The sequence below is a fragment of the Oncorhynchus tshawytscha genome, linkage group LG09, assembly GCF_018296145.1.
Source record: "Oncorhynchus tshawytscha isolate Ot180627B linkage group LG09, Otsh_v2.0, whole genome shotgun sequence".
NCBI classification, from domain to species: Eukaryota; Metazoa; Chordata; class Actinopteri; order Salmoniformes; family Salmonidae; genus Oncorhynchus; species Oncorhynchus tshawytscha.
In genome coordinates this window covers 19,888,705-19,910,049 of record NC_056437.1, presented here as the reverse complement: position 1 = coordinate 19,910,049, position 21,345 = coordinate 19,888,705, and the positions used below count along the sequence as shown (strand labels likewise).

Sequence of the window (21,345 nt, the reverse complement as noted above, 5' to 3'; positions counted from 1 at the left end):
ACCCCAAAAAAAAAAAAAAAAAAAAAATATATATATATATATATATATATTTGCAAGCAGATAGCTAGGTAGCTTGCCAATGTTTGTTTTGTTTTCCTCACGACAACGTCTCACAGGATGCTAAAAAACAGAAATATATTAATTATATTTCGCGCGCCAGGATCGTCAAGTCACATGACATCACTCTCCCAGAGTGAGTTGCAAGTGTAGGGTCGGTCAGTGAAAGAAGAGTGAAAAATAAAACGGCAACGGCGCATGGTAAATATGGATGTTCCATGTAAGTATGGATGGTTTTACCTGATTTTAGCTTCTGCAGGTGCTTATCAGCTAGAGTATCAACCAGAGTTGGGTCAACATTTTAATGAAATACTGTTGGTAAAGCCCACATGCCGGTAGATGCTGTATCTATATCAGCTCACATATAGTGCTGCTCAAGTCTTACCACAAGATGGCAGCAAATGTCCACAAACGATTTAATTGCAACCTGCTGTTCCCAGAACAGCTTGATTGTGAGAATAGAGGGGACTACTGTTGCTTCTTTCTCTTCCAAACGTAATATTTAACTAGGATGTCGCATTTAGATAAATAATCAACTTTTTTTTCTAACATCCATCATAGATCTTCGCACATAACTACACGAATGTAGATTATTCAGTGTATGAAACCATTACATTACTATAAATAAGATATTACATTTACCTTTTAAAGCCACAGTCTATACGTTTCCAGTAATTTCAACTAATTAAATATACCCCTTGATTTAGAAGAATGTGACTCGTAGCTCATACTATAATGAGATGAATAGTACAACTGTCTTTATTACCTTATCATAACTAGACAATAAAATAAAGACCTAGGCATATTACTTCATTGTTATGGTTGTGTTCTCATATAAGTCAGAGTGTGGCTTTAAGGCACTTTGAGACATTTGTTAAATTGGGTTACCTTTGTCCTATTGCACATGTATTACTTTTCATTGTGTGCTGTATAGGGTAATACTTTATTATAATTGCTATAACACATGTTATGTAACAGTTTATTACTGTATGTGTGTCATGGAATACAAATCACCAAAATCAAACATTGCTTCCTTTTTACATTTTATTCAAAATGTTATTCACCAAAGACAAATCTACCCGTCAATTTAGTTCCTTTTCACCACAAATGTTGCCTTTACAGAAAGTGAACCATCATATCTCAAAACTTAAAGAAAAAAAAGAAAGAAAATAACATATTTTCTAAATCCGTGAGTTAGTTCACACATACTGTAATTATCACGAACTATGTTCCTAACCAAGGCATTGGAGTGGCATTTCGGCCCTGAAAACAAATATCTTTCTGAATTGAGATTAAAGAAGACATATTCACGTAAACAACTATCCATATTATATAGTTAATTTACACATATATCGACATACAATCACTCTACAAAGCCTTAAAAATATTAAACACCTGCTATGTTAAAATAATGATGTACTAAATAGTGAAGGATATTTCAAAGACTCGTTTGTCTTAGGGCTGGCTACAAAAGAGGGAATATATAGTGATAACAATTGTTGGATACATATATAGTGATGACGATTGTTGGATACATCTCGTTTTAACCATATTGTCAGCATCACAGCACCACCTTCAAGAATTTGATCAATCAAAATAAAGTACAAATACAATTGGAGTTGTCATATGCAACAGGAATAGACAGCATGAAAAAAGTTAATCAGATTAAAAAAATACATACCACTTGGGGATTGTTATTTAAATTACTGCTTATTTAACCCATGATAGGAAGTTGGTTGTTTTTCACCAGAAACAGCTCATAGGGCCTCATTTCATTAGTTGTAGCAAATCAAATGTAATTGTATTTATTATGGATCCCCATTAGCTGCTGCCAAGGCAGCAGCTTCTCTTCCTGGGGTCCACCTAAATTAAGGTAGTTATATACAAATGTGTTCTCTGTTGCTTTTTTTGAAGGATGAAGTCATTCAAACATAGGTTGTCCTTTCATAATTTTACAAAATTCCTTTTGGACATCAACACCCCATATCACTTTCCTCATTATTTATACCATATACATATTCTAGGCCATGACTTAACTCAACACAAAAATACCCAGACAAACCATAAAACAGGTGGCCTATCTATCTCGTAGAGAGGTGGCGGATGTAAGTAATTTGATTGGGCAACTTCAGAGAAAGAAACTTTTTTTTAAAGTTGGATAGTAAATAGAAAAGTTACTTTATGAATGACAAAATAATGAAGGAAAGGAAATATGGTAGAGTGAAAATAACTGGACAAATATGACAGCTTGAAAACAAAAATGAACCAAAACATTCCGTGTGTGTGCTTGCGTGTGCTTGTGTGCACGATTGAGCGTTGCTCTACATCTTGCTTTCAGTTTTCGGACGTTTGGCGTTTTCGTGGTCGTTTTCCTGAGAGATGAGCTGGTATGGTTTCTTTCTCTCCTCCAGCACAATGTTCCCCATCTCCACATCCTTGGCCTGCAGCTCCTGTCGAGATAGGAATTCCACAATGCCAGCCCCAATGGAGTCACCCAAGACGTTGGTTGTGGTACGCAGCCGATCACTACAATCCAGGAATAACATAAGAAGAAAAAGCTTAACCAGGGTGAAGGAGTCATATACAGTGGGAGGAGAGACCGAGGTCGAGAGGGGTGGCGGGACATACAGTTTTTAAAAGAAAACCCCAGCCTATGTCCGCTGGGATGTTTGGTCATGTTATATTGAACAGGTCAAAACATTTACCTATTTCCTGCTTTTGATTAAAAGGTAAACTAACATCTTTAGATTACTCATAGTCAAACGAATGCAGAGGGGAAATAGTCCACACCATTATCAGCAGAGACAATTACAATATATCCTGTTTAAGAGTAGTCAGAACACTCCCTATAGGCTATCTCATATTCTAATCACTGTGAGAAACATCCATGTTTTCATTAAATGAGGCTTTGACTCTGTCTGCACATTCCATCCCTCCTAGTTTATGGAGAATGGGATTTTTTCTCACTACCCAATTAGCTGTGTAATTTCTGGGAAGGGAATTCTAATTGAAATCATTAATTTGGGCAACCTAATTATGTTTCTATGTTAAAACTAAAAAAAAATGTAATTCCAAAAAGTGGAGCAAGACCCGAGGGATAGTACAAGTGTGTCACTAGGGTTGTAGTTGATTAAAATAAAAGGATGTTCGACCTTTAAAATGAAAGATAAATGGTTTGCGTTTCAGTTCCAGTCATTATACAATTTGTATACTATACACAATAAGTAGTGTGCGTATATTTGCACCATAATCAATTTAGCATTATTCAAATATAATTTATCTATTCTTATGTCTCAATCTGAAAATGGGAAAAATTACTCACAGGAACCAATCAACTGCAATGATGAGGGTGATGTCATCAGTGGGAAGTCCAACAGAGGTCAACACAATCACCATGGTGACCAGTCCAGCCTGTGGTATCCCAGCAGCTCCAATACTTGCTGCAGTGGCTGTGATGCTATTTTATAGCACAAAATGATATATTTTAAACTCTTATCTTGATAAATCATGTAATGTAATTGTAATCATATCAACATCTTTTGATTCTGTAAACATAAACTTTAGCTTATTAACCTTAGATACTAATTCTTACCTGATTGTAATGATCTGACCTAAGTTCATGTCCATGTTGTTAACCTGAGCTATGAAGATCGCTGCCAGAGCCTCGTAAAGTGCTGTTCCATCCATGTTAATGGTTGCGCCGACCGGCAACACAAACCGCGTGATGCGCTTATCCACCTTGTTGTTTACCTCCAGACACTTGAAGGTGATGGGAAGGGTTGCTGAGCTGAGATAGAGACGGAGAGAGAAACAGATGGTGTTTGAGTGGTTGTTGTTTTAGATTTCTTGTATTAGATCTATTCATCATATTCTCCAGGGGTAAGCTTTAGTAACACTACTAACGGGGATGGTGATATCTTATAGGCACAATCTGATCAAGAACACACTCCTGGCCCTACTATAATAGGCTTTGATTTGACATGAGTCAGGGCCAAGTCAGGCGAGGCTACAGTGTGGCGTAGTCCGAGCAGGCCAGGAAGGAGATTAATGTAAGGGGACCAACCTGGAGGAGGTTCCCAGGGCTGTGATGAGGGCCTCCACCAGCCCCATGATGAAGATGAAGGGGTTCAGCCGTGTGATGGCGAAGTACAGGCCGGGGAGGATGATGAAAGCGTGGATGGACAGGCCTATGATCACCGTAATGGTGTACATGGCCAGCTGACCACCCATCTCAGTGATGTCATCCATCTCCACGATCTTCCCCGATATGAGGAACATGATGCCGATTGGTGCATACCTGTAGAGCAGAGGACGGAGAAGAGGTTATGCTTGGGAAGGATATGGTTACATAGTTAAAAAGGGACTTATTTTTCTGTGTAATACTGTAGGCCTGAAAAAGTAAAATGTTTAGTCTCTCACGGACAGACATTTGAGAAATCATCAGTGCATTCTGAGAGTGCAGAGCGTGGGCTATGAAATTACCTTTATTCATAAACAAAACTTGGTTTAAATCTGTCAAATATCTGAATGGGAATATTTTGGATTTATTTGAGTGAACATGTCACTGGTCTTGGTTACAAAGCCTTGTAATTCATCTGTGGAATCATTTAGCATCAGGAAGCTACATGCCCCGAGATGGTTCTGTTGGCCAATTATGAGATTGTGGTCCTGCAATTATCTCAGTAACCCTAAAGACCTATATCAGATCATGCCAGTTTATAGTTACCAGATAATTCATAGCAATACCTCAGGCAAGAGGCTAAATAAAGCCATTTGATTGAATTGAGAGGGAGAGATACACATAGTAACTCCCAATTCTACAGGCACTCTATAGGTAGACTTAGCATTTCAAAGCATAGATGTGTAGATTTATCTGTGCCTGATCTAATCATGAACCACATGCAATGCAGGGGGTTTGCATAAACACACACACCTAATGAATGATTATTGGACCATCATCATAACACACACACACATCATCCTTATAAAACACCTATACACACACACACCAACTACTCACCACATGATAATTGCCACCAGTCTCATGATAGCCTCATTGAGGCTGTCGAAGAAATCCCTGAGGGGCTGGCCCTGCTCCTTCATGTTGCCGATGATGAGGCCAAAGCACATGGAGAAGACCACCAGTCCCAGGGCGTTGACCCCGTTCACTGTGCCTGGGATAGGGATCACCTCCTCCCGGGTAATCTGCTCAGTCAGGTTGGTCAGGTTGAAGACCGAGTCATTCACCGTCACCGTTACATGGACAATTCGCTTCCCGTATTTGGTTTTGAACTGGAGGGAAAGAGCCGGTTACGTGAGTGATGGGTTATCATTGTCTTGTTAAAGTGATGATAGCATGTCATTTCCTTTAGTGAAAGTGTTACTGAAATAGTATTTTTTATGTAATGTTACTGAATATTAACTCAGCCTCTTCATTTTGGCCTGTGCTCCAGTCTTCAAGTTGGATTTTGATGTGCATCTACTGAACATAGATAAGGTGTCTAGGGAAGGTTGTCAGACTTGTGCCCTTTCGATAGACTAGAGAGCAAAAACTCTAAAAGGCACCTGCTCCACTCATCACAGCCTTGTGAATTAAACAATGGGCCTCTGTATGGCTGGAGCAGTATTCTGTAAGGTTCAGCTGGATCTATGATGACCCTGTATGGGTAGAGGGTCCAGACCACAAAGTGTTGAGCTCCCCATGGACATGCCGCCGCACCCCACACCAACACAAAAAGCCATGGAAAAAAGGTTTAGAATGACAGGAAATTAGCTCAGACCTTGCCCGGGTCCCTGCGAAACTGCGGTACGCCATGACCCCCACAATGCTACTATTGCAACACTGCCAATGCTTCATTGCAGTTCAGACCCCACCGTGTCCATCAACCATACCACAACAACTCCAAAACATTCAAATGAATAATGGAAGTGGGTTCTTTCTTATCTGCCGCTGGTGATCATTTTTTATTTACAGCAGAAGTCCAGGCTGTATCACAACCGGCCGTGATTGGGAGTCCCATAGGGCGGCGCACAATTGGCCAGCGTCGCCCGGGTTAGGGTTTGGCCGGGATAGGCAGTCATTGCAAATAAGAATTTGTTCTTAACTGACTTGCCTAGTTAAATAAAGGTTCAATTTTTAAAAAAAATATAACTTTTTTTTTTTTAAAAATCAGATTGTCATTTGTTCCTAGTGGTCTGAATTTTTCTTCCAGTGTAAATAAAAGTCGCCCTCAGTTTTAATTGTATGTCTCTTATGTAATGATTTCTCTCTACTCAGAAATTCCAAAACCAGAAAGCTTCTTCTGAAAGTGTCAATAATGTGTCCATTCACAAAAAGTATTTCGCAAAACGTATCCTTTTTCATTGCCATCATTATTTCAACAGAACCATATCCCGTGGCAAACTTTTACTTAGGGGTTAATCTGCTTATTGAATGAGGAAAGCGGTTTTACTTTATACCTTTCAGACTGGTACAGTTGAAAGTATGGATTATATCCCTCGCGCTCCACGCAGGTCAGGTAATAATTAAAACAGTCACGCTGTTGATGTGACAGCTTGAGAAGACGTGCCCGCGGTTCATAACAAACCATACGTCAGACCACGCACGGTCTCTGATTTCTTCTCGCAAAGTTATTTTAGCCATATTGCTCAAATTGACTGCTTCGCTGCTCCCATTTTTCGAATTGCATTTTCCCAGGTCCCGGTAAAGCAGGGGTTCCCAAACTTTTTTGGACCACGACCCCATTTTGATATCTGAAAATTCTTGCGAGCCCAACCCCATGTGAAAAAAATGTAATTAAACAGCAAATGTTTACTTTTTTATTTGGGGCTTTGGCAGAATTGAAAAACATTCTAACAGTTTTTCTGATTGGCTTCTCAACTCACCATCATATACTTTTAATGTGGGGCTGTGACAGTCAATTCCAAATTAGTCTGACATAATGTCTCTTATCTCACCACCACTAATAAAATGGGTGTGCTTGATGCATGTCACGTCAGAGATTCTCAAAAATCAGGGGGTGTGGTCGACAGTGCGCACCTCATATCTGCGGTCACATCCAACCTGGATTTATATTTGGTTTTAATGCAGACGATAGCACTGAATCTAGCTTCACACATATGAGCTGGTGAAGGGTACCATGAGGTTTATAGTGCTTTCAAAACAACTGGGAACTCTGGAAAAATACGAGCTCAAAATCATGGCTTCAGTGATCTTCAGGTCGGAAATTTGGAGCTCGAGAAACGATTTTTCAAAATGATTTTTCCCAGTCGGCGCTTGTTTTTTTTTCCAGAGTTCCCAGTAGTCTTGAATGCACTGAAGTCGGAGATTTCCGAGTTCCCACTTACAAGTTCCCAGTTGTTTTGAATGTGGCATAAATGCTTAGAGGGAGACGGCGGTATTACCTTTGAGTCAGGAACAAAAACTGCTCCGGAGTGACCCGTGAATGCATTCGGTCACATGACCGCTCGATTAGCTGTTCGATTTCACTTACCGGTATGTCAACTGAGCCAGGATCACAGTCAAACAGATTGGGAAGTAGGTCCTAAAGTGCTCTTCCAAGCATTGGAGGTGAGCAATCATCACTCATGTTGGACACATACAGATGCTGTTTTCTGTCAGTAACATGCACAGGCGAGGGGAGGGGGCATGGCTTTTGGAAGACTCTCCAATAAGAATTCTTTCCTCTGAATCCACTGATTCGGTCACTCATCGGTAGAATGTTGTTGTTTTAAAAAAATGTTTTTTAGTACTTTTTTTTTTAGTCTTGGTCTATCACTGCAACTCCTGTATAGACTGAGGAGAGGCAAAGGTCAAGAGCCATGCATCCTCCAAAACACAACCTGCACTGCTTGCTTACCCTGGAAGCCAGCCACAACAATGTGTCGGAAGAAATACCGTAAGGTCAGCATGCATGCCCAGCCCCCCACAAGGAGTCACTAGAGCGCAATGGTACAAGGACATCCCGGCAGGCCAAACCCTTCCCTAACCTGGATGATTGTGGGCCGATCATGCGCCGCCTCATGGTTCTTCTGGTCGCGGCAAGCTGCGACACAGCCTAGGATCGAACCCGGGTCTGTAGTGACGCCTTTAGCACTGCCTCAGACTGCTGCGCCACTCGGGAGGCCACCCATAGAATGTTTTTGTATTTCCCCTGCATGTTTGTGTTCAGTTCGTTCAGTTTCCCAAATATGTCTGTTACATAGTCAGGGAGACGCATTTTCTTTTCATTACACAAAGTCAGTTTCTTTTACATACAATGTGAATGACAACAGTCCCCTCTCTCAATGAGAAAAATTGTTCTAACACTCGATTACCATCAAGCCTCAGTATGAAATAGAACATTGTCATGCCTCCACATAGTTTTGCAAACAGGCGTGCACACAGTGGATGTGGTTTGATAAAGTTTACAATCGAAGTTACCTGCTGCAGTATATCTCTCCATTTGGAGAGCATAAGCTGGGGAGTTTTGAGTCATTCAGTTAGTTTCCTCTTGATTGCTAACAATAGCAAAAATTGTTCGTTTAACAGTGTTATCTCACAAAGGTATTGATTTGAGTCTCGGTGCCTCTGCCTCCCCACACATTGTTTTTTCACCATATCAATTGTGGCCGGTAATATCAAAGTCTCTGCAATAGTGTGTGGATTCATAGCGTAGCGGGCCTAATCATTCACTGTGGGAATGATTCAAATGCAACGGTCAAGTGCAGCCTTTTCCCATGATCTAAGGGCTTTCTGGTTGAATTTGATTTTTTAGATTAGAATCATTTTCATTTAGATTTTTAAGGTTAATCACATTAGTGATTTTGAGATACAAAGACAATATTATAATATACCTGCAAAACACCAGTCTCAACATCAACAGTGAAGAGGTGAATCCAGGATGCTGGCCTTCTAGGCAGAGTTGCAAGAAAAAAGCCATATCTCAGACTGGCCAATAAAAAGAAAAGATTAAGATGGGCAAAACACAGACACTGGAGAGAGGAACTGCCTAGAAGATAAGCATCCTTGAGTCGCCTCTTCATTGTTGATTTTGAGACTGGTGTTTCGCAGGCACGATTGTTAGGGAATAATCAGAATTTGTTGGTAACATAGGTAAGATGTTTTATATTCATCATATGTTTGTAAGTTACTTCTCATCAGAATGGTATTTTTGTATAATACTGTGGCAGGGTTGCAGTATCTGTTCTATGTCAAGACTAAGTTGCATGGGCTGCAGAGAGGGGAGAGGTCAAAGTGTCATCATGTGTAAACATATCTTTTGCTCCACTGTGTCTGTGTGGAGTCACTCCCTACTTTTCCCATCGGGGAGAGGAGATGGCAGTGTCTGGAATCATTCTATGCTCCCTCTAATGTTGTCCCTATCTTAACCTATAGCAATCATTCTCCTCTCTGTGAGTTTGTCCAGGATTGGTTGTATCTAAATGACAATTTGATATATGCCTGTTGATATGGAGGATTGGTTTATGGTTCTGAGTTTGAGAAAGGAGACAAAGCTGAACAATGAATTAGGCCGATGCTGTCTTATCCTGTGTATCTTTGCTATAAAGGATCCCATTTGCCATTATGTGGGGACTCAACTTTTCATTAGAGATACTGAACTGTTGAAAGTCAAAATGCTATTGCAATGTGGAGGGGGCTCTCAGAGAATTCATTGAGAGACACTGAATTACCTGAGAGTCACAGGGTTGTGATAGAGCTTATATAATTAAAGATGGACTTTGATAACTAACTCTGACTTGTGTGTGTGGTTTGCGCTCATGATTTGGTAAAGAGAGGAAATTTCCACGACACTATTTAATGAAGCTGCCAGTTGACTTGTGAGGCATCGGTTTCTCAAACTAGACACTCTAATGTACTTGTCCTCTTGCTCAGTTGTGCACCATGGTCTCCCACTCCTCTTTCTATTTTGGTTAGAGCCAGTTTGCGCAGTTCTGTGAAGGGCGTAGTACACAACGTTGTACGAGATCTTCAGTTTCTTGGCAATTTCTCGCATGGAATAGCTTTCATTTCTCAGAACAATAATAGAAAGTTCTTTGTTTCTGGCCATTTTGAGCCTGTAATCGAACCCACAAATGCTGATGCTCCACATACTCAACTAGTCTAAAGAAGGCCAGTTGTATTGCTTCTTTAATCAGAACAACAGTTTTCAGCTGTGCTAACATAATTGCAAAAGGGTTTTCTAATGATCAATTAGCCTTTTAAAATTCTAAACTTGGATTAGCTAACACAACGGGTCATTGGAACACAGGAGTAATGGTTGCTGATAATGGGCCTCTGTACACCTATGTAGATATTCCATAAAAAAATCTGCCGTTTCCAGCTACAATAGTCATTTAGAACATTAACAATGTCTACACTGTATTTCTGTACAATTTAATGTTATTTTAATTGACAAAAAATTTGCTTTGCTTTCAAAAACAATAACATTTTTAAGTGACCCAAACTTTTGAACGGTAGTGTGTGTATGTATGTGTGTGTGTGCTAACCTTGTCAAGATATCCTCCACTGACATGCTTGTTATCGAGACCACGGGGCACTAGTCATCCTTCGACTGTTTAAATCTCAAAACGAGTCCCTTTCCCTAGATAACCACGTCTCATAGCGTGCAGGCCGTCTAGGAAGATTGTTAGCCTAGCCAGCTATACGAAGTGAGATTCGAACTGCCTCCCCCAGGCATCCCTCTCCTCCTCTAGGACACTACAAGCTATCTAGCTAACCAACTCAACCTAGCTGTCACTGTGTGTTCTCAGCTAGCTAAACACTCAACCTAGCGGCTTACCAAACGACAGCCGTTTGTGAGTGTTTTTCATAAATTGAGAGCTTCGTCTCTCCCGAGCCAGTACGGGAGTTGTAGCGATGAGACATCGCTACAACTCCCGTACGGGCTCGGGAGAGATGAAGCGCCGAAACACAACCCAACCAAGCAGTACTGCTTCTTAACACAGCGCGCATCCAACCCGGAAGCCAGCTGCACCAATGTGTCGGAAGAAACATTGTGCACCTGGCGACCTGGTTAGCGTGCACTGCACCCGGCCCTCCACAGGACTCGCGATGAGATAAGGATATCCCTACCCTCCCGAACCCAGACGACGCTAAGTCAATTGTTCGTCGCCCCATGGACCTCCCGGTCGCGGCCGGCTGCAATAGAGTCTGGGCTTGAACCCAGAGTCTCTGGTAGCACAGCTAGCACTGCGCCACCCAGGAGGCCCACAAATTATTTTGAGGTTGCTGTACAACTCCTGCCAGATTATTGTGGCCCTCTACCTTTACTGGTAGCTGCTCTGTTGTACAGCTTCCGGTTACTATTATATTAGTTCATTTGATTCATTAGTATATTTGCATGAGAATATATTTTTTTATTCACATTCTTAGCTGAGAGACTACCACATCACCATTACTGGGCATGCATGGCTGCTCCTCATTTGGATTTGAACTACAAGTGGAAGATGGTCATGACCTGTTCCCCGCCTGCCTAGGCATTGGCCACCTGCGAGATGCACTCTCTGACCACATCATGAACTGCACCATCATGCCTGTAAAGGTGAGGGAAGTGCAGCTAGCCAGAGTTGAGGGCCTGGTTTTCACAGATAATTTGAGTCTCTGTGCCTCTGTCTCCCCCACACCGTTTTTTCACCATATCGATTGTGGCTAGTAATATCAAAGTCTCTGCAATAGGGTGTGGTTTCATAGCATTGTTCACCAGTACCCACCCAGGGCCACCAAGAGAGGGAAAGCCCACAAAACTCTATATGCAAGCCTCGGAGCACTACAGGAAGTCAGACCAGCTGTTCCTGTGTCAGAAGGCCTTGCATTGTCCAAGCAGAAGTTTTCACACTGGGTTGTGGATGTCATCGCTTAGGCCTATAATGGTGTAGGAGTGTGATATGTCACTCTACCAGAAGTGTCACCACATCCAGTGCTCCGCTAAAAGGCGTCCCCATGAATGAGATATGTGCAGCTGCTACCTGGTCGTCGCCCTGCTCGTTCTTAAGATTTTACAAGGTCAACGTCTCATCCTGCCACACCATGGGACCTGCCATTTTCCCAGTGACATTGTCGCATTAATCAGAGGTTAATAGTACTATAACTGTACTGACGTCTGAAAGGTATGAAGTAGAACAGAAGTTACGATTGTAATTATGGTTCTACGAATATCTGTAAGACCGTCAGTACTTTCCTGTCACTCTGAATCTTTAGGCAAGAAGATTTGAGACTGTGTGTGGTCTGATGTACGGTTTTATATGAACTGCGGGGGCACGTCCTACCATGCTGTCACATCACCGACGTGACTTTGTTGTTGTTATTACTCAACCTGTGGGGAGTGCGAGGGATATCATCCACAATTTAAACCGTACTGACGGTCTTCAAGGAATTCGTAGAACCATAGTTAAATTTGTAGCATCCGTTTGTAGTAACAAAGTCATTAAATGCTTTACCTGCTGTGTGCAGGCCTGGACCATGTTTGGTGGAAACATGTTTCTGAAATGAAAGAGCATGATCGTCACAATGAATGATCACAGGGGTACAATGGCACAAAAACAGTTCATATTTCCTCTACTAAACCCCTGACCCTCCTCCTACTCTAGTATGCAGCTAGCTACCTGATGAGATCCAGGAAGGCGTCGGCAGGGCTGATATCCTCTATCTTCGACTGTTTCATGAACTCATCCTTAGATCCTTTCCCAGGGTGGATGATGAGCACCACAATGATGCCTATGATGACAGCGATAATGGTGGTGGTCATGTAATACACCACAGCTCGCATGCCCATCTTTCCTGAAGCCTTACTGTCCAGTGCTGCCATGCCTGGTTGGGAGAGACAGGGGAGATGTTGTTTAGAAGAACAGTATTATCCCATTGTGCAACATTTCTTCATAGCAGTGGTATGAAAACACTTGAAATAGCAATTGCCTAGCCATATTAGCCTGCATTCTGGATAGCTCCTGAAGCAATGCTGATGTGTTGGATGGTGTTGGAGCCAGAGAGACAGAAGGGTGAGTCCTTGCTCTGGTCAAGAAAAACCCAATGCCCTAAGGCAGATACAGGAACACTGAGAACTGAGGGGCCACAGAATTGTTGAGAAGTGTCTATGCCAGAACAGGCAATTGTTGGCTGGTATTGGAACAGCAGGGTTCTCAGATATCTCATCATAGGTGAAAATGAGGTTGAACTCAGTGAACTGGGGCTATCAGGTGTAACATCAAGAGACCAGTGGCGACCCGTCATTCCGTTTTGAGCCCCACATTTTTTAGCAAAAAAAGTATAAATATATTTGATTTTTTGGGGGGGCTTGCCTGTTTTGCATGTTATTTTGGCATTAATACATATCAGTTCGCAAATAATGTTTAAAAAAATAAAATTGGATTGAGTTAATAAAGATGCATACAAACATGGTCTCTTTTTTATTTTCTTGAGTAAGGCAGCTCCAAATTGCAGGTGTTTCAGCCTAGCTCAGTGCTTTCTGTGGTGGGGCAAGCCAGCAGAAAATACAGAGCTCTGCTCTCATGGGGACACTACATTTTCTTTATTTAACTAGGCAAGTCAGTTAAGAACAAATTCTTATTTTCAATGACGGCCTAGGAACAGTGGGTTAACTGCAGAATGACAGATTTGTACCTTGTCAGCTCGGGGATTTGAACTTGCAACCTTCCGGTTACTAGTCCAACGCTCTAACCACTAGGCTACCCATCACCGCCAAGTCTATGGGTAGACCTCGAAAATTCTAGCCATTTGGGTGTTGCCATAGCGATACATTAGAAGTGCCCATCCAAGAAGTCTCAAGGTCATTGGCCACAGATATAAGTCAGAAGTTTACATACACCTTAGCCAAATACATTTAATGTCAGTTTTTTTTTTTAATTCCCTGTCTTGGGACAGTTAGGATCACCACTTTATGTTAAGAATGTGAAATGTCATAATAATAGTAGAGAGTGATTTATTTTAGCTTTTATTTATTTTCTTCACATTCCCAGTGAGTCAGAAGTTTACATACAATCAATTATTATTTGGTAGCAATGCCTTTAAATTGTTTAACTTGAGTCAAATGTTTCGGGTAGGCTTTCACAAGCTTCCCACAATAAGTTGGGTGAATTTTGGCCCATTCCTCCTGACAGAGCTGGTGTAAGTGAGTCAGGTTTGTAGGCCTCCTTGCTCACATGCTTTTTCAGTTCTGCCCACAAATGTTCTATAGGATCGAGGTCAGGGCTTTGTGATGGCCACTCCAATACCTTGACTTTGTTGTCCTTGCACCAGTCCCTCCTGCAGCAAAGCACCCCCACAACATGATGCTGCCACCCCCGTGCTTCACGGTTGGGATGGTGTTCTTCGGCTTGCAAGTGTCCCCCTTTTTCCTCCAAACATAACGATGGTCATTATGGCCAAACTGTTCTATTTTTGTTTCATCAGACCAGAGGACATTTCTCCAAAAGTACGATCTTTGTCCCCATGTGCAGTTGCAAACCGTAGTCTGGCTTTTTTATGGCGGTTTTGTGGCAGTGGTTTCTTCCTTGCTGAGCGGCCTTTTAGGTTATGTCGATATAGGACTCATTTTACTGTGGATATAGATACTTTTGTACCCGTTTCCTCCAGCATCTTCACAAGGTCCTTTGCTGTTGTTCTGAGATTGATTTGCACTTTTCGCACCAAAGTACGTTCATCTCTAGGAGACAGAACGTGTCTCCTTCCTGAGCGGTATGACAGCTGCATGGTCCCATGGTGTTTCTACTTGCATACTATTGTTTGTACAGATGAACATGGTTCCTTCAGGCATTTGGAAATTGCTCCGAAGGATGAACCAGACTTGTGGAGGTCTACAATTATTTTTGAGGTCTTGGCTGATTGAGTTTGAAGGTATGCCTTGAAATACATCCACAGGTACACCTCCAATGATGTCAATTAGCCTATCAGAAACTTCTAAAGCCATGACAATATTTTCTGGAATTTTTCAAGCCGTTTAAAGGCACAGTCAACTTAGTGTATGTAAACTTCTGACCCAAGTGGAATTGTGATACAGTGAATTATAAGTGAAATAATATGTCTGTAAACAATTGTTGGAACAATGACTTGTGTCATGCACAAAGTAGATGTCTTAATCAACTTGCGAAAACTCTAGTTTGTAAACAAGAAATGTGTGGAGTGGATGGAAAATGAGTTTTAATGACTCCAACATAAGTGGATGTAAACTTCTGACTTCAACTGTATGTACAGTAGCTTTGATTGGACTGTTCATGTCAACATCATACTTTCAAAATCCTAGCTAGCAGTCATTATGAATCAAGTCAACAATCTACTGGCAACTCCTTTTTAATCCTTGTCATATGAAGAGAAATAATGAAGAGACTATAGATAAAACATATATTGGACATAAACATTACACAACAAGTTGGAAATCGCAAATTCACCAATGAGTGGTTTGGAAGGAATCAGTGACGGGCTGTGTGGTCCCAAATCTGCGGTTAAGGGGCTTTGTGCTGCGCTCAAAACAACTTCTCGGAACTGCGAAAACGTGAGATCAAGACAACTGGGCAGTCGGGATTAAACAAGCTCCGACTGGGAAAAAGTGTTTTAAACGGTCATCCAACTCGGAATTGTAAATCTGGCCTCTTTCTAGAGCTACGACCTGAAGAATGAAGTAATCAAGATTCAACCTTGTTTTTTTCTGAGTTGTTTTGAAAGCACCATAAATCCAGAGAATGCCAGACTTTGATGACAAAATTTGCCCACGAAGGACCACCGTGCCACCTTCCTGTTCAAGTGAACACAGCACAACAAGGTGAGTCCAAAAATGTATTGTATGATGCTGCATAAATTATGTAATATGCCAGGGAGATATGTTTACTGTAGCTAAGAAAGTAATTCCAAATCAAAATGTATTTGTCACATGCAACAAATACATGTGTAGACCTAACAGTGAAATGCTTACTTACAAGCCCTTAACCAACAATGCAGTTTTAAGAAGAAATAAAAAAGTAACATAATTATAGGGCAGCAGTAAAATAACAATAGCGAGGCTATATACAGGGGGTACCGGCAGAGTCAATGTGTGGGGGCACTGGTTAGTCGTGAAAATTGAGGTAATATGTACATATAGAGTTAAAGTGACTATGCATAGATAATAAACACAGAATAGCAGCAGCGTAAAAGAGGGGAGGAACAATGCAAATAGTCTGGGTAGCCATTTGATTAGACTATGGGTATGTTGTGTAGTAAGATGTTAGTAGCCCATGTGCCTCACCCTAATAATTTGGTCTATTTAAATTTTGCCTACTGTTCTGACATGGTGGTGCACATGTAGCCTATATAGCCTGTTTTAGAGAAATGTCATCATTGAATATTGTAAGAGCTTTCAGTCTGCTTATATGCCCCCTTTATTTATCCTACGGTTCTGACTTGGTGTACAGGGAGAACACTAAGAACGACCCACGTTCTGAATTCTGTCACTGTACATTTCAAAAGTGCTAAACAAATAGTTATATCGACTACATCCATCTTAGCTCGCTCGTTAATGTCTTAATCGAAATGACGGATTGCGTCATCCTCTTGTCGTCCCCTTATGCCATAGTTTGTACATCTCATTTGTCATTAGAAACCAAATTTGTTTAAGCAAGTTAGCCATATCAGCTATGTTTTTATAAAAAAGGAAGTAAATGAGGCTGAGTGAACTGTTTCACTGCCAGACAAGGCTCCGCTGATAGCCAGGTGCAGCAGTGGTAAGATGTTGGGACTGCTGTTGGGACAGCTAAGAGGCCCTAAGAGTTTGTGGGCACTGTTTGTCACATTATAGTGCAATTCATGTATTGTTTAGTGTTGTGCAGTGGCTTTGCTGGCATGCATCCCACTTTTTTATTATTTTTGCCAGACCAAGATGTACAGTACATGCTGAAATCACCACTGCAAGAGACTAATAGATGACCTCAGTGTGAACTAGTCTACTGCCATGGCAGTCACTCTCCTCCTATTTCTCAGAGATTATTTATCATCTCTCATTATTGTAGACCAGAGATTCTGACAAGCTGGAGGATGCAGCCTAATACAAAGAGTCAACAGGTGTGCAGATTAACGGGCTGCCTGACAGTCATCTGACAGAAATCATAAATCAGGTTAATAGCAAAACATACAGGCGAGCAAATGTATTGACGTTCTCCATCTGAAATTAGATAAGGATTATGGTTTGCTTCTCCCGACTGACATCTCTCAATCTTACAAATAGGCCATGGGTAAGAGCCATTATAGAGAAAGACCTCTACCTGAAAAAGCATTGCAATAAAGTTTGCTTTGGATTTTCCAAGGTGTCAGGGGCCGTTCTGGTGTGTTATACCAATTCAGTGTGCTGATGGAGTAAGCGTTTTTTGTGTAAGCGAGATGTCTGTGCTTTAATTCTGTTAGGGGCACTGCCATTAGACTAAACCTCCTCACCCTCCATTTAACCCTCGTTCAACTCTCAATCTCCTTCATCCCGCTTCCCTCTCCCACAATCACCCCTCTGCTGACCTGTGCCTCTGCTCCTTTCTGTGTCTCTCTCTGTTCTGTGCCTCTTTATTTCACTAGCTCTCCCTGTTTCTCCCTTTCTCTTTTTCTGTCTCTTCCCTCCATCCTCTCTCTGAGTCCTCAGAAAACTTGTCCACTTGCCATGCGCCCATAACGACTTTGCATCTCCACATTGCCATGGAAACTGCAAACAAGCCTGTGTGACCACTTTCACAGGACTAAAGAAATTACTTGTGGGTTCTTTTCAGGGGTTACTACAAAGACGAAGGATGAAACAAAAGGAGATGTGTGGGGTCAATTTTTCTGCCGCTCTCCACAGTTCTACTGTTTTTTAGTGTTTAAAATGTGATCAGAGAAAGGATTCTAAGTAAACATTCACTGCTTCTTTCAAGCCAGTGTGAACATTCACAAATTAGGTTAGTTTAAAAAGTGGTTCGTTTGAAAAGAAAATTAGATACAGATCAGCTCAATCTTACTTTGAGAAATGACTAGAGCTTGCTGCTGTAGGTCTAGTTTCAAGGTCACAGTAAATCACTCTGCGTTAGCATAGTGATGTCATTTATACTATACGTCATACCAAGCTAGGTCATATGGATCCTAACCTTGTTGAGGACTCAGGAAGATACTAGATGGTGTAGTTACATGTCTGCTTGTGTACCTGGGCAGTGGCCCCTTTTTTCTAGGTCGTAACCTCTTGTCCCACCACCCTCCAAACCATTTTCTGTATTTTGGTGCTGGGTGTCATGGAATGCCACAAAACAATACAGCTGTGTAGAAAGTGGCAGAGTGGCACATTGTGTGCTTTTATCCTTGTGAAGTGAAGCAGGAGGAAGAGGTTCAAGGGGGTACCCATCCCAAAGCTACCCTCTCAGACCCACAGGCAGTGGGTGTCTTTTCTACTGAAGCTAACCCCACTCCCTCCATCCCTCTTCCCTCATTCTCTACACTGCATTTTAATAGAAAAGAAGTACAATGAAGTGACTGTCTCCATACCAGAGCCTAGAGACCAATGGGAATCTGGAGAAAAATACATTTCACACGGATCAAGAACAAGTTACAGTACCTGTGCTTGTGCCTCAAGCCCCTTTGGCATTCTCCCTTTTCCTTTGGGCCTCCACACCTGTCTTTCAAACACCACTAAATCCACCCCTCATCTGCATGCTCAAAACATCTAAACTTGCCTCTGGTGGAGGGCATCCGTATAGTGACTTGGTGTACCTGTGATTAGACTGGATACTAGCAGGGGAAGCACCAGCATCTGTAGCATCCTCATCAGCAGCTCTCCGGGGAAAGAGAAGTACTTCACCTCTCGGTAGGTCATTTTATAGGGACGCAGTGCAAAGCCTAGGATTATACCTGGAGAATCAGAAGGGCTGATTAGTGGGCTTGAAACTACATGTAGAACAGAGGACAATGAGAGGCTCTGTCTCTCAATCACCTCTAGAATGAGGTTTGTAGGTGAGTCTCCCTATTGGATTTTGGATTGCAATAGAAGAGCATGGGTTTCAAAGTGTGTGGGTGTGTGCGTGTCCGTGAGTATGTAGGCCCGTTTGTGTGTATTGTGTATGTAGGCCTGTCTGGGGGAGGGGGAGAGGGGGGTCACTCACCTGCAATGACGGCAGCTACAGTAAAGAGCACGAAGGCGTGCTTCTTGAAGAAGGCCTGGACATCTTCTTTAGAGATGTCCTCCACTTTCCTTTTGGCCTTCATGGTCCTTATGTGGATGCCCTCCCGGATCCGCTGCATCCTAGTGTGGAAAAACAAAGCCGGGGGAATTTCCTCATTACTGGTCATTACTGCAGACGGGACTAGGGGTGTCTCACACACACACACACCTCTTAAACACCCAGAGAACCTGAACCAATGGGTCGGACTGAACCTTACCTTGGTGATAGCTACTGGAGATAGATGAAATGACAATACACATGCAGTTGAAATGGCACATGCAGACGTTCACATTGACATTGCAATGCAGTTGATAAGAGAAAAAAAGGATAGCTTCTTTTTCTTATCGCAAATCTTGACCATATGGTGTGTAATCAAAATAATGTACATAAATTGATATGATAAAATAATCACAGAACCTTGAGAAGAGAGCAAGTAATTTTAGTGTAACAAAAAAAGACAGCATTTTTTTCCATTATGAATCCATCCATGACAAGCATCGAAGACCCTGAACACAGGAAGCATGGAACCCTGCAGGTGCAGATCTGCATCCATAATACACCATGGCAAATCATTAGTCTATCCTGGAGGATTATAAATACAAAAACTCATGCACACCAAAATAATGGAATAACAAAAACAATATTTTTGTGCCTTCTTTAAAAAAAACATTACTGTTAGAGGAAATGTGTTTGTGCCCTCATACATTTAATAGATGCCCCATCATGCATTAAAGAAACTTAACAGAAAGCACCTTACAGCTCTGTATGTTCTCATTGGAAAGGCACAATTTGTCAATCAGTTGTTTGATTGAAAATGCCAGTTGGCAACACTCTGAACAAACTGCACATTTATATACAAAGATTTTGTTTGCATTTCAATTAATGTAAATTATGTGCACATGTTACTATGGATAGTGTCAAATGTAATGAAAATCGGAACAAAGGATGAGACCTTTCATGCGTGGTCACAACAGTATGTACCCCTGATATACAGATACAACAACACAAGGTCCACACAGACCTGACCATTCCCTTGCTCAACACCACCAACAACTCTCAGTTGTTAGGAACTTCAAGAAAACCAAAACAAAACACTGACCTTCACCAGTGTAGATGTTCCTTCTTTAGACAAACTCCTATTCCTGACGATGCTCAGGGTTATCCTCAGCCTGAGGACAGGTCAGGCAGGGAGCAGCAGTGGGTCCGTCAAGAAGGCAGAGAAGGGAGGAGAGATGGAGACTGGGAGATGGAGTGAGAGAGACGGGGACACAGAATGGTAGATGTGCGTATATGTTCTCTTAAGACGACTGAAGCAATCCCTCATACTCCCATTCTCTGAAGAGGGAGGAGACTTTAAAACTCAGAGAGGGAGGAGGAGGCAGTGAGGGGAGATGACAGCCCTTCCTATTTATTGTTTTTCTATTCATTTTACACTGTTTCAGTTGACACACTCGCTCTATGATTTGGGGAATGTTATGTACCTAACTCATTCCAATGAGACTGCCCTCAGTGATGCTCAGAAAGCAGAAGTGAGTAAGAGTGGACAGTAGGCTATTCCTTATACACTCTTAGAAGAAAAAAAGGTGCTATCTAGAACTCAAAAGGGTTGCTTTCTCATGCAAACTGCTGCATTTTACTCAGAACGCATATCTTTCATCTCCACTTACCTCTCACTACACCTCTTCTCGCTCTCCCCTGCTCTCCTCCTCCCACCTATAGTTTCCTTTCCCCATCTTCCCTCCTCCCCATCCTCTCCTCCGGGCTATTCATCCCTCACTGGGGTGCTTCAGATAAAGCCTGTGGACCCGTAGGCGAGCTCTGCTCCAGCCCAATGTGGTAGGGCTCTCTCCCTCTGCTTCAGTGTAACCTCAGCCCAATGTGGTAGGACTGTCACCCTCTGCTTCAGTGTAACTTAAGCCCAAGGTGGTAGGACTGTCACCCTCTGCTTCAGTGTAACTTAAGCCCAAGGTGGTAGGACTGTCACCCTCTGCTTCAGTGTAACTTAAGCCCAAGGTGGTAGGACTGTCACCCTCTGCTTCAGTGTAACTTAAGCCCAAGGTGGTAGGACTGTCACCCTCTGCTTCAGTGTAACCTCTCCCACAGTCCTGACAAACAGGACCTTTCATCATCAGC

The 21,345-nt window shown here is 42.0% G+C and overlaps 1 protein-coding gene across 1 annotated transcript; it reads right to left on the bottom strand.

Annotated features, from left to right (window-relative positions):
• Nucleotides 1–1,071: 1,071 nt before the first annotated feature.
• LOC112257533 (excitatory amino acid transporter 1-like) lies at nt 1,072–20,907 on the bottom strand. Its single transcript, XM_042326661.1, has 10 exons — nt 20,312–20,907; nt 19,153–19,292; nt 18,764–18,901; nt 12,661–12,865; nt 12,496–12,538; nt 5,078–5,349; nt 4,121–4,354; nt 3,650–3,844; nt 3,380–3,514; nt 1,072–2,583 (listed from the first exon to the last, which is right to left on the bottom strand). The coding sequence occupies exons 2-10, from the start codon at nt 19,289–19,291 to the stop codon at nt 2,379–2,381; spliced, it is 1,566 nt and encodes a 521-aa protein (XP_042182595.1). The 5' UTR covers nt 19,292; nt 20,312–20,907; the 3' UTR covers nt 1,072–2,378.
• Nucleotides 20,908–21,345: the final 438 nt, after the last annotated feature.